Source organism: Monopterus albus, unplaced genomic scaffold (genome assembly GCF_001952655.1).
Source record: "Monopterus albus unplaced genomic scaffold, M_albus_1.0 scaffold55.1, whole genome shotgun sequence".
Taxonomy (NCBI): domain Eukaryota; kingdom Metazoa; phylum Chordata; class Actinopteri; order Synbranchiformes; family Synbranchidae; genus Monopterus; species Monopterus albus.
In genome coordinates this window covers 1,404,918-1,418,708 of record NW_018127935.1, presented here as the reverse complement: position 1 = coordinate 1,418,708, position 13,791 = coordinate 1,404,918, and the positions used below count along the sequence as shown (strand labels likewise).

Genomic DNA, 13,791 nt, shown 5'->3' with positions numbered 1-13,791 from the left:
CAAAATAATATCATTGACATAATCTTTACCGTAACATTACCTCTGTCTTTGTCGAGTTTTTCCTCCTCTTCTTTTCTTTTTTCCGTCCCCTGGGCACCAGAAGGTTTGGGACGTTTTGACATGTTGAGCTTGTTGACCCATCAAAAAACGACACCGTGTAGCAGGTAAAGTCGGATTATTTTGAAGAGAGGGGAGGCGTCTTAGGCATCTTAGGCTATATTATTATTATTATTATTACTACTACTACTTAGTAGGCTTTGCTGCTATGCAGTTAAATTAATGTGGTGGGCGTATTCTTTTCTGAAGTCTAGTTTTAAGAATAGTGGAAGTTACACTTTTGTTCTTCCTCCATGTATGTATGGATGTAGGCGCCCTTAGCATTTGCCTATACTGCCTATACCACGGGCCGGCCCTGATTATTACTACACCTCTGCACTTTTTGGGACCCCTGAAGACTCTTCCTCTCTTCCTCGCTCTGTAGTTTTGAGGCGTTCATGTGGCATGCCAGGTTTTATAGCAGAGCTGTGACACCTGAACTACAGCTCTGACTCAGGGCCAAACTGTGCCTCCGGTGTCAATCAGGACACCACACCTGCCATTGGCTCTGTCTATGAACAGCTCCTCTGCAGAGACGGCTGCTGAAATGTGTCTAAAGAAAAAATATTTAGAATCTCTATGGCATTTGTTAAAAAACATAGATTGGATTCAGTAATATGTAGACAGACAGCAATCACTGGTTGTAGAGAATTTTGGTCAGGGTTACACAGCAGCTTGCCAAGTGCACAAGCCATCTTTTGGCCAAGGTTTGATGTTTAGTGTCTCAGAGAGCGGCAGGTAATCTCACCTGCCCTGGTTGCAGTGCACAAGCCTGGCACAGACTGCACACCAGACTGGAGGTCAGCCAGAGTGAGGTTTAATGAGACTGAAGCCACACCAAAGGCTGGCAAAGCTGTCCTCACTTCAGAGAACCTGTGACACACTGTCAGTGTGATGAGAGCTAAAGTTCTCCAAAACAGACCCCTCTCCTATAATTACTCTGTTACCACACAAATAATTTGGTTTCCTGAAACATTTTAGATTTCTGCTTTTGTCTGATGTGCTTTGAATGCAGATACAGTAATGTTTTATGTGTGATGGTGCCATGCAGTTTTAATCAACACCAACACAGGAATATCTGTGCGTGTTGGGCTAAAAACAACTCATGAAGGCTGGTGATTGAAATGAAATCTGTAATAACATCCAAACAAAATTATGGAGAATAGATTAGCGCACAATACAAGAGAAAACTGCAAATACACACAAACAAAAGTACTCACACCACTTGACTTTTTGCTCAGTATGGATTCAGTTTTAAATGGATTGAACTGCCAATTTGCAATGAGTGGCTGGGCTACTCAAGGGCAGTCAGACTAGATGGCCAACTGTTTTCCTAACTTCTTCGATGAGTCCGACGCACCAGTACACCTGCTAAGGCTGTGTGTTGTCAGAACCCGAACGGAGTAATCATGTAAAATGTCTTGATGTTGAAAACTGTAGGGCGCAGCAGGAGTGCACAACGATGCGCGCATTGCCCAGATGTTAGATTTATTTTAAGTTCAGTCAAAGTTCGACAGAGTTTAAGTAGTAGCAAAAGTACCTTCTTAAAAGCAGTTTTCATATGTATATTAAAGCTGACATAAGGGTAAAAGGTTTAGAAACGAAAGAATTTTAATTCACCAATCTAATAATAACAACTGGTAAACTCTTCAACAGTTATTACTTATTTGGTGGATACGGGGTCACAGCAAAAACATCCGGCACAGGAGCACGCAGTGCACATTCACGAGCAGGTTGGTTGTCCCGGGAAATACATTCTGTGCGGGATGCTCTCAAACGCATTTCATTTGCCACACACACACTATACTGAAATCACTTCACCTAACTGCACTGCTTCAGATTTGAGCCCAGCACTGTGCAACTACTCCTGTCTGTTCTGCCTCCATGTGAAATCTGGAAAATAGGAAGGTGATAAAAGATGGTTTATAATTGATGTTTTCCCATGGAACAGCCCCTCCTCCCCGCAACACAGGCTAACCCGCAGGTGGAAGAAATCTTTTAAGATTTTTTTGTGGGATAACATCAGGAGGGTTTGTCTAGGCGAGCCAATCAAGTCCCTCCCCTGCTATAGATCGGTGCTATAATACAAAGCAGTAAAAGCGGTCGCCTCACACAAGCGGCTGCAGCTCGACAAGAGATCTATTCTGTTGCTACTTTTTTTTTAACCCTCCTTCGATGTGTCCCGTTATTTCATTTTGTCTGAGGCGTTCGTTTCCGCACCTGCCACGGTAAACGCCAGTTTAAGGCGAAGCAGGGGAGGAGACAAGGACATTGCGAGAGCTGGGAGAGGCAGACGGTAGAGACAGACGCGGTGACTCGTTTGAGATCTATAACAACAAAAATGCTGCGCTGGACCAGAATCGTATTGCTCGGTCTCATCTGCTTGTCCTTGGTGTCCTCTGGGATGGGATGCGGACCAGGCAGGGGCTACGGCAGGAGAAGGCACCCGAAGAAGCTGACACCTCTTGCGTACAAGCAGTTTATCCCCAATGTGGCGGAGAAGACCCTTGGGGCAAGCGGCAGATACGAAGGCAAAATCACAAGAAACTCCGAGCGATTTAAGGAACTGACTCCAAATTACAACACCGACATCATATTCAAGGATGAGGAAAACACCGGTGCCGACAGGCTAATGACTCAGGTAAGGAGCTTTTTTCCTTTCTGCCCGTGTCCTAACGCACCATCACTGCGCACTACAACAACCTCTCGAGAATGATTGCGCACCTTAAGTGAAGTCTGCTGCTGAACTCTCCACACTGAGCCTTTTAACTTCACTGTAAAAGCAAATGCGCTTTATGCACCAGAATATGAGTTTTGAAAGGGCGCAGATTTGAAGCCAATGTAGAAATGCAGCTGGAGAAGTGATGTGCAGCAGAACAGTCAGAACACACGGCCTTCGTGATTGTGACAGTGTATTTAAAATATTGATGTGCCCTTCTCTTCTTATCTATATTTATATTCTGTGCGGGGACATATGTTCTTGCTGAACATGTGTCCCATTCATGTTATCTTATATTTCATGGAGACATTCAGTATTTGTTGCCCTACGTTATGTGAGTCCTACGTTACAGCTTGTTTAAAGCGCCTTTTCTTTATTCCAGACCTGAATGCATAGAGCTCGGGATGCGCACCGCTTCAAACAGCCGGGCTTATTCATGCATGGCATGACTCATTCAGACATTTTCTTGCATAAGATGCTATAATTTGCATGTTCATGTTTGTAACAGTGCATGAAAAGAGTGACATTTCTTTCAGAGAGTTCAGGTCTTCGTAAATGGGTGGGACTCCGTCAATCATAGGAGCAAGACGCACGGGGACGGAGGTGCCTTTTACAAATGCGCTTGCATGAGAGACAGCATCTTTTTTAAACACTCTGTCTTCATGTATGAAGTTAATTATCAAATGATCGTTCAATACAGTTAAGATGAGGCTCGCAATGCATCGGAGAGATGTGGTCTTGATCTCTATCCAGTCTGCAAGATGCCGCGTCTCTTCAGCTTGACTTTTAGCACTCAGATGCTGGTGAATTATTAAAAGCGCTCGGCTGATACTGGCTCAGTAATAATAAAATGCAGGTGGTGATGAAGCCAAGCGCGCGCCGGAGTCGCTGAACCTGTGCCTCGCGCCATGCTTGAGCACGAGCTGCGATGAAATATTCACTGTGCGTGCCGTCTCAGCCCTCCCCACATCTCGTCTCTCATACACTTATAGGTTGTCATACCGACCATCACGTTACAGACGCGCTGGCATGTGATGTAAAGTGGGGGGTCAGGAAGCCCCCACATGGATCCTCGTAGAGGTTCCAGGGGCTCAGGAAAAAAGAGGGATGGCTTCATTTCATTGTTCATTTATTTATTTCCTGACAATATAAAAGAACATGGCTTCATTAAAGCTTTCAGTCTGAGTAAAATGCCCCACCTGCTGTATAAACAGTTGTGTTTGCAGATTTGTATGAGATCACTCTAACGAGGTGAGAGATTCTCAGACAAATATGGCACTGTGGGGGCCTCCAACTAAGAGTTCTTGGGAGTTTCTCTCTCTCTCTTCATCGGGTTTATATTTTGAAAAACGCTCATAGCGTCTGGTTTATCATCCTATTTCCATTCAGCATCTTAACGTTCATAGAAAATACCAATGTCTCTAAATGTGGAATGTACATGAAATTGCTTTGAGGCACATTGTCTGGACCTGAGACGCCATTTGATCTTGTGACCTTTGCTCAGGTCATAGTAAGTTAAAGTAGGTCCTTATCTTAACTACCGCTGCACAGCCACCGCATAAAAACGTGTACAACCAAAACAGTGACTGCAGCTGCTTTGTACACTACTCTGCTACTGGAATAAGCATTATCATATGGGGATTTATGCTGTGCCAGCGGTGTTTGCGCTGTTCTACTGCTTTACGTATGGACACAGGGCTTTTACGCATGGACTTTTACGCACCAGTACGGTGGACTTTGCTCGCTACAACACGCTGTAGAAAATGGATGTTGTGTTCATACACGAAACAGTGAATGTTCCTCCAGTAGCTCCCTTTGATGTGTGCAGCAAATGATCAGTCGGTTCGCTGAGGTATAGCCAAGACTATAATGCTTGATATTTGAAGGAACGGTAGAATAAGAACCCTACTCCCCTAACGAATAACACGTAGCCCACCGCCAGGAAAGTTGCCAAAGAGACGTTTTCAGAGAGTGTATCGGGGCCTGGAGTAAATAGAAGCATCTGTTTGGAGGCTGAGCTGAAAAATGCCCATCCTAGCTGCGAATTCAATGGTCAAATATTGTCGGTCTCAAAACAGTAGAAACTCGTGGAGCAGTGAGAATGCTCACTCATAAATTCCACTTATTTCCAATGAAGTTCCAGACACAACTTGTAAAGCAAAATAAGTTGCTGATTTTGTGATGAGAGAATGTCTTGAAACTGAAGAATGTACTTGACGTGCCCCGCAAAATCATGCCACCCACACTGGAAAATATTACTTTTAACATCTAAGAACAGTCCCAATACTAAGTAAAACTGGCTTTTAAATGTGGGTTATTTTTCAGGGTAGCCCTGTTAGGAGGATGCATTCTCTATCTACAGTGGAAACGAGTCGGCGAAGAGATGAGCTGGCAGCTTGTTTGCACTGACAGGTAGCTGATAAGTGTTTCCGCTAACCAAATCATCTGTGAAAAGATTAAGAGGGCGGTTGTTGAACAACTTTACCCCGAGCACAAAGCGCCTGTCCGGGACGCCCCGCTGAGCTTCACGGTGGCTGAGCAGAATTTGGCTTGATTCGCGGCACACGACCAAATGAATTAATAAACAGGTTAAGCTTTACGGCTTTGCGCTCCGATAATGCCACTCAGAATGCGTGAGGTTTCAGGCAACTGTTTTATGCAGCACATTCTACAAGTGTGATATACCCACAAAACAGCTGGTGATGCAGGTTTTGTTCTGCGGTTCTGTCTGTGTGAACATACTTGTTTTATGACACCAGGCTGTCCATAAAGGAAAAGGACAGTGGGCCACACATAGACGCTTCTGTGTGCGCCCATACCAGCACTGAACATTTCACAAGTTTGTCAGTCAGCAGCCAAAACACCTCGACTTAAGGAGGCATGTCACGTTTCCAAGACTTTGCAGGAGAAGAATAATGGCACTTTCTCTCCACGGTTGGACTGAAAAGCTTCTTTGTGATGTTTTACTTGACATATTGGTTGAGCTTTGAGAATAGTTGTCTTGGAGAAGGCGAAGCATCTTCACTGAGAGACCACAGAGAGGTTGGGTGCGACAATTTATTTATAGGACAAACTCCTGAATCTGAAAGGCAGCCAGTGCTTTTGAAGATCATCTTCATAACGTCTGCATATTTATAAAAAAACAGACAGGTTGCAACCAGGAATGGTCTCACTCATTTCATGGCTTAATATAAACTAATGACTTTATAAATGAATGCACGCTGTGTTCAGTGCAACACTTTTTGACAGAAAGGGACGTTGCTCGCACCTGTTCAAGACCAAAACCCCACATGTAACAGGCCAGTGAAGCGAATGCGGTACCTCCTCAATATTTCATCAGTAGCTTTCTTTCCCGAGATGTGGCCCCTGACGCTGCTGCGCACAATGACAAAGGATCAGAGTCCCAGTGTTTCACCTCAGTTGGGAGGAATCGGGGGAGTCAAGTGAGGGGGACATGTGGGGGAAGCCTCAGGGAATCCATATATGATCTTTAATTGTTATGATTACATAGCAGACAGTAGACAACAAGGAAACCTTCCAGAAAGTGTATTTCTGGGGGGAAATAGAATAAATAAACGTCTGCATGGGGCACAAACAGCTTAATATTTCATTTACTTGACCACAATACAATTTATTTTTAGCTTCTAATCATAATTGCCAAATATGTGCCAACATAAAAAGACTTTGTCAATGAATGCTATTCTTTTCAACACTTAACAGCCCAGGACGGCCTAAGACCCAGTGTGTGGCACAACAGGTGCCCAATTGATCCGTTTCTCCTTCCCACAGAGATGTAAAGACAAGCTGAACTCACTGGCCATCTCAGTGATGAACCAGTGGCCCGGGGTGAAGCTGCGGGTCACCGAGGGCTGGGACGAGGACGGACACCACTTTGAGGAGTCTCTTCACTACGAGGGCAGGGCCGTGGACATCACCACCTCGGACAGAGATAAGAGCAAATATGGCACTCTGTCCAGACTGGCGGTGGAAGCCGGATTCGACTGGGTCTATTATGAATCCAAAGCACACATCCACTGCTCTGTCAAAGCAGGTATGGCAATGGGCAGCAGGGAAGCACCTGATCACACCAGCAGAAAGTCTGTAATGTGATTCTGACTGTAAAAGGGGGGAAAGCACCTGAGCTAAATGATTAAAGTTCATTCAGCTTACAGAGCAGGCGCAGTTCAGGGAGACTGCAGCCCTGACTGATCTGGAAAAGATTTATACAAAGTGAGTTCCATCAGCTGTTTGTGAGTTAAACGTAAAATAGATTATATCCTATGTAATGAAGTAATCAGGGTTCAAAATAGAAAATCGAAAGAGGTGCTTTTTTGCATGTACTCATGCAAACATAAAAAAATCGTGCTTTTGTTGACAAATTAGCTCCAGGAAAACAAGCGTGGCAGGAGGCAAGTACGATTAATTTATATTGCAAAACTATAAGGTTTGCATAGTTAAATAAAGTTACCATTGTGTCTTTTAATGTCTCTTTTAAGCCAAGAGCTGCTGAAAAAAATCGTTGTGCTATGCACAATGACAATAAAGATTCTTCACTCTTGACATTGAATTATTATAAGCACAAGAATATTTGGATCTAGTGGGACAATGGAAATGCAGACGTCACAGAATTCTGGTAATTACGAAATTGTAAATAAATATTCCAGTGAATGATGCATGGGCACAGCCCTGCCTGTGGCATCATAAGCATTTCCCATGCAGCTTATTTCTTGATCTTACATCGCCCCACACTGTCTCCTGGTGGGAATCACGACCATAAACTAACAAGGCTCCTCGGTGTGACCTAGGAAAACACGTCGTTTTATTCGCTGGGCTTTTGCACACATCAGTGCAAACCACAATAAAACGCACCAAGATGTGTTGTTAGTGCTAAATTAACTCACTTTTTCTGGATTTGGCCATATAGAGGAAAAACAAAAACTTGTTTTCTGATCTCATTTGTCTTAGATTTGATATTCATCTTTTCATTTTAAGATTTTATTCTGGCCCGTGTTGGAATAAAATAATCTTCCTTAGACCCTCACTAAGTTCCAGGACACCTATGGGGCTTAGAAAATATTTCTTCACTCTGATTGATGAACCATTGTACTTTTTCTTACCTCAGACTATATTGATAAATCCCTTATTTGTGATTCAACGCACACGGACCGACGTGTCATTAGGGGTCATGCGACTTTACCAAAAGGATTTGGCTGAACAATGTTGAATTGGTTGGGGTAAATCTGGTTTTCAGTTGTCACCTTATTTCATGCTTGGGAATCTTAAAAGAAGATTAAAAGCCTCAAATTCTGAGTAGGAAACCCGCCTTTGTGCAGGACAGTGTGATCCTAGAGACTGGTATGTGAAGAGTTCCAACAAGGCCAAAATTATTGTCATCAAGACTGACAACAAAGCAGGGAGAGGTGGTAGAAAGGGGGGACATTGATGTTGCACAACTGAAAGCATTTAAGAGTCCGGGCTCTCATTTAAATTCAAATCTACAACTCGAGAGGCTTGGAAAAGTGGCTCCACTGGGTAAATAGTAGTTGTGAGTCGCCTATTTGTGTGAATTGTCACATAGAGGTTTCTGCACCTGAGTAAATATGGGAAGAGTAGCTGGGAAAGGCGTAAGTGTTCTTTACCGAGAGTAGCTCGATCCACAAGCTGATTTAGAATAACAATGCCTGCTCTTTATTGGGTTTTTAATTAGGAATAGATGAGCCAAGGCTTTCACTTTTCTCGACTCAGACACCGTGGGCCAAGCCAATACGCATTTGGCACCGGGGAGCCGAAAGGCAACATTATGCAAAATGCATATGGCCAACTATGATATGTGGAGGCACAAAAAAGAGTTTAATGGCCTTTTGAACGTTGTTTGTCATGACTGGAATAATCGGAGAGTGGTTATATCTTAAGTCCTAAACGTGTTTTAAAGCCCTATGTATTGCTGTTGGGGGACATCCTGTGTCATGAAAATGGGTTTAAAATAACTCAACAGCTCCAGATGAATTTTTAACCGTATAATCTTTTATTTCGACAGAAAACTCGGTGGCAGCAAAGTCAGGCGGCTGTTTCCCAGGCTCCTCCACTGTCAGCCTTCAGGATGGCACCAAGAAGGCAGTGAAAGACCTCCGAACCGGTGACAAGGTGCTGGCAGCGGATGAGGATGGAAACTCGATTTACACCGACTTCATAATGTTCATAGACCAAGACTCAACGACCAGGAGGCTCTTCTACGTGATCGAAACCGACTCGGGTCAGAAAATCACCCTCACCGCCGCGCACCTCCTCTTCGTCAGCCAAAGCAACTTCACTCAAGAGGAGGATGATGAGCGGATGACGGCAATCTTCGCCAGTCAAGTCCAGTCTGGACACAAGGTTTTCGTCTATGATGCCGAGAGAAGTCGACTCGAGCCAGTGAGCGTAAAGCGGATTTACACGCAGGAGCACGAAGGCTCCTTTGCGCCAGTGACCGTGCAGGGGACTGTTGTAGTGGACCAGGTGCTTGCGTCTTGTTACGCAGTGATCGAAGACCACGACCTGGCGCACTGGGCCCTGGCCCCTGTCAGGCTCGCCCACTGGCTGTCCTCGTTGCTTTTCAGTTCCCAACCTCAAGCCAGTGCGCAGAACGACGGAGTACACTGGTACTCCAAGATCCTTTATCAATTAGGAACTTGGTTCTTGGACAGCCACTCAATCCATCCACTTGGGATGTCAGTATATCCGAGTTGAAACCTCTGGCCACAGGAGCAGAGTGAGACTTAAATGTAGGACCACTCGAACTATTCAGTAGATTAAACAATAAAATAAAAGAAAAAAAATACTGATAATTAAAAAAAAAAGAACAAACAGACAAACAAGACAAAGGCCCCTGCGGAGTCGGGATATTTATTTCAGTGACTTTTCCATGATGTGTCCCCTTTCAAAGAACGAATGGAGCCTTAACAAGTTTCCCTTGAATAATTTATTCTCATGCGAACTCGCTGCTGTCACACGAATGGATTCTGAAACGGTGTGAGCAGGAAATTGTGCATAATCTATTTTTGTATATCTCCAATGCAAAAAAGAAAGATGAAGAAAGAACGAAAAAGAAAAAAGAGCGCAAAGAGAAAACTGTAGAAAGGAGGTAACTTTGACAGGTTGTAATGTTCATATGTGCATATATGTGCAACTGACTGTTATATTTTGGGGAGAACAAACTTCGCGGGGTTCCATAAATTATATTTTTATACACAGAATTGTAAATTAGATTTTGAACAGATCGCTACCGAATCACATTTCGTTATTTGAAATAGTGTAAGATATGAGAATATATTTTAATTTAAATACAGTAGTTGGGAAAGTATTGGAAAAACTTGTATTGCTTGGTTTATTAAGAACTGCATTATTTTGGAAACTGTTCGTTTTAGTTGTCGGAGAGGGACAGATATTCTGCCTCATGTCTGCATTCTCTGCTTCTCTTTGCTGTTTCTATTTTTCTGTTTTCTTCTGAGAAAAATATCAAATGCAGATTCTGACAATTCAGTAACAGTTAAAATTGTACTGAAACAATTTCGTTTAATAAATTAGTAGGTAATAACTCCTGTAAATGTACTAAAATGTATTTTTCTTTTCATATTTTGTAATAGGGAAATAGTTTTATAGAAATGATCTGCGGCAGATGCACAGTTTGGATAGTCTCTATAGCCAGACCATACCAGTTAACTTTCATAACAGGGCGATGTGTCAAAAAATGTCTATTATTTATATGTTTATTACAAAATGAGATAAAGAAAATATTCAAACTTGCATTTGTTACGTCTTTGTCTGAATGAGCTTCACGGCAAACACAAAGAGCGAAATTACGAGTCATGTTTCTGTCATGCTAAAGTCTTAAATCTGTTGTTGAAACAGCTAATAGCTAAATAAATCAGCCAACATTTAGACATAGTGCTATTTTCTATTTGGTCGAATTATCTTATATAATGAACTGAGCATTCATTTTGGATGGTTAGGCTATAATTAATATGTAGGAGCCATTTGCCTTTTAATGAATGAGGCCTGCCTTGCAAACAATTCCGCCCTGTTTGCTAGCTTTTACAAGATGGAGAAAATATGGCGCTTTGAACTGGGCTACCTTGTGCTTGCTTGGGAAATGTTGAGGGCCTATGTCAAATTTAACGAGGTTTGCCCTCCGCAAATAACTTCTAAGTTGCAGACAAATTAAACAGAAGAGTGCTTGTTGGCCTCTAAATCTGCTTCTCGGTGTCTGGTGGTTGAGGTCAGATATTGCTCCATCAGTGACCGACATGGGCGGATTAGGAGACACGGGGCTCCTGGGCAGAGACACATAAAAGCCCCCCCCCAATACATATAAGTAAGGCCATAGTCTGAAAGAGAGTTCTATGTTTCTTTTGATATCTTTAGTATCTTGTTATAATTATTTTGCACCCATATTTATCTGTAACTTTAGAACAGATTTTTCCTTTTAGTTATTTTTCTACTCATTTTATTTGCATTGCATCTTTTTTATTTGTTTCACTTGTTTTTGTATATGACGTTTTATATGCTCTTGTGCTCATTTTGCACCTTTGTGTGGCTGTTTTGCATCCATTTAAACTCATTTTGCCAGCTAATTGTTGTTGGTTGACTTTCCAACAAAAAATGGTAACAGTCACCTCATTCAGAGGCTCTGGTTCAGGGGCCCCTTGCGCCTGGTAGGCTTGTACAGTACTGAATCTACAGTGACTGATAGTTGGGTCCAAGAGAAGACAGTCACTGTAGCCCAAGTCACAGCTTGGTAAACATTTGTTAATCTTAACAAATCACTATAATCCTGCAATATTTTCGTAGGGACTTATAGTGTGCATATAGCACTTAATGCTGAGGCTAATGTGGGCTGTTCTGGTCCTCTTCAGGTGTGGTGGTATTAGTACATATCTACAGCGTCAGTTTCTCCAAGTAGCCTTGTTGATAAGATATACAAGTGCGACACCATGTGGTGAGTCCCCAGTAGTACTGCTTGAAAATGTTACAGCCTTTCTCCAGTCGTGAACTGTCAATACTTTATAAGAAATGTGACCATACTCATTTGAAGAGCATAACCTGCTATTTATGTTAACTGAGAAGCAAATCTTATATTGAGGCATCTACAGGGTTATAGGTAAAACAAAAAAGGATTTACTGCTTCAAATAAAATAACTGGACACATCTAGGGAGAAGTCCAAATGGAATTATGAAGTGAAAACAGAAGTTAATCTTTAAACCTAATCTTTTTTAAAAATAGTTTTTCAGCTCTAAACAAAAAAATCTAACCCATTCTTCACCCAGACTTATGAAAGGTAAAAGAGCCCAGTGAACATGAGCTTCTGAACACTGTTGCAACATGAACAGGAATTCCATTTCCTCCTCCCACATTGTGTTTTGTTGTTGATATTGTGAGGTGGAAACTTTGGAAAAGGGACAAAGCAGCCCATCTCTCCCCACACAGTGACCTTGGGTCCCTGACAGATACAAAAGCGTCTGTGCAGGGCAGCATTCCACAGAACAGGTAAACAGAGCCTCCTCTAATCCCTCTGGGGGCCCCCAGTCTGCTGGAGATCAACACTGGCTTTTACAAATGTTGACATTTGCAAACATGAACAGTCTGGCATCCTGGAAAACAAAATTCCCAGTTTCTAAGAGTTCTACAAATGGCAGTACTCCTTCTCTCCTGTCAACATTTACTCCTCTGTGGAGCACCCAGCAGATCGCTAATGATGCAAGTGGTAAGTTGGAGGGAAAGAAAACCTACAAGGATTTGAGCCTTCGCAAGCTATCACACCTTTACAACTGACTTCAATTTGAATCCAAATTAGTTTAGTGTTTTTCTGATCTTTCCTGTTGGACCTGGATCTGAACATACACTGCCAGTCAAACATTTCTACACACCTACTTATTCAAGGGGTTTTCTTGATTTTTACCATTTTCTACATTGTATAATACCGGAGACACAGTTTATGAAATACAAATTATGTAGGAAACAAAGTGTTAGCAGGAGACATACAGTATGATAGACCCAGCTTCGGCTTTGCTTCCACTTTTGACAGCAAGAACCAATCATGCAGATGCTTCTCTGCATTTCACAAATACACGACGGTTGGCACCAAAAACCTCAAATTTGATTCCTGATACCAAAGTGCAGTTTCCCACTGGTCTAACATCCATTCCTTGTGTTTCTTGGCCCATGCAGCTCTCATCCTCTTGTGTAGCAGCATTTCGACACGAGTCACACAGTTGATGGTGAGATGTGAAGCATTTATGTAGGCTCTAATCTCAGGTGCCATTATCTGGTGATTCCTGAGGCTTGTAACTGATGAACTTATCCTCTTCACTAGTGCTCTCTCGTTCCTGGGGCGGCCCTCATGAGAACCAGTTTTATCATAGCATTTGATGGTTTTTGCAAGCTGCACTTGAAGATACATTCAAAGTTCTCACAAGTTTCTGGACCGACGCTCATGTATTAAGGTAATGATAGACTGCAGTTTCTCTACTTAGTTGAGCAGGTCTTAGTCAAATGGGGATATTTACAGTATACCAACACCATGTCAGTTGGCTACAACACAAATGATTCCACTAAGTGACCTTTGATCAGGCGCACCTGTTAAATGAAAAACATTACAGGTGGTCACCAAGGAAAAAGGTGGCTAGGTTTAGGAATCTACAGTATAAAACTTTTAAAAAACACTTGTTTACTATGCAATTGTTATTTTATACACTACTAGTCCAAGATTTGGACCGTTTCCCACCGAACTACAGTGAAATGTGTATCCAAACATTTGACACCTTGAGGACGGGACACCTCCAAGGGACTGTCATGACTAAATATCAAGTATACAACCCATTTTAAGGGTTGACTTCTGAAAAAGGTCAGGGACCACTGCTTCAGGGGACACCCATTTTAGTCTAGGCAATTACTCCTGAGCGAAGGACCTTTGTTGTTGTGGTCTGAAGTGAAGGAG

The 13,791-nt window shown here is 42.6% G+C and overlaps 1 protein-coding gene across 1 annotated transcript; it reads left to right on the top strand.

Annotated features, from left to right (window-relative positions):
* The first annotated feature begins 2,175 nt into the window (after positions 1 to 2,175).
* Positions 2,176 to 10,541, top strand: shha (sonic hedgehog signaling molecule a). The gene is made up of 3 exons (XM_020602211.1): positions 2,176 to 2,737; positions 6,605 to 6,866; positions 8,853 to 10,541. Exons 1-3 carry the CDS (start codon positions 2,438 to 2,440, stop codon positions 9,542 to 9,544), a joined length of 1,254 nt encoding a protein of 417 aa, XP_020457867.1. The 5' UTR covers positions 2,176 to 2,437; the 3' UTR covers positions 9,545 to 10,541.
* Positions 10,542 to 13,791: the final 3,250 nt, after the last annotated feature.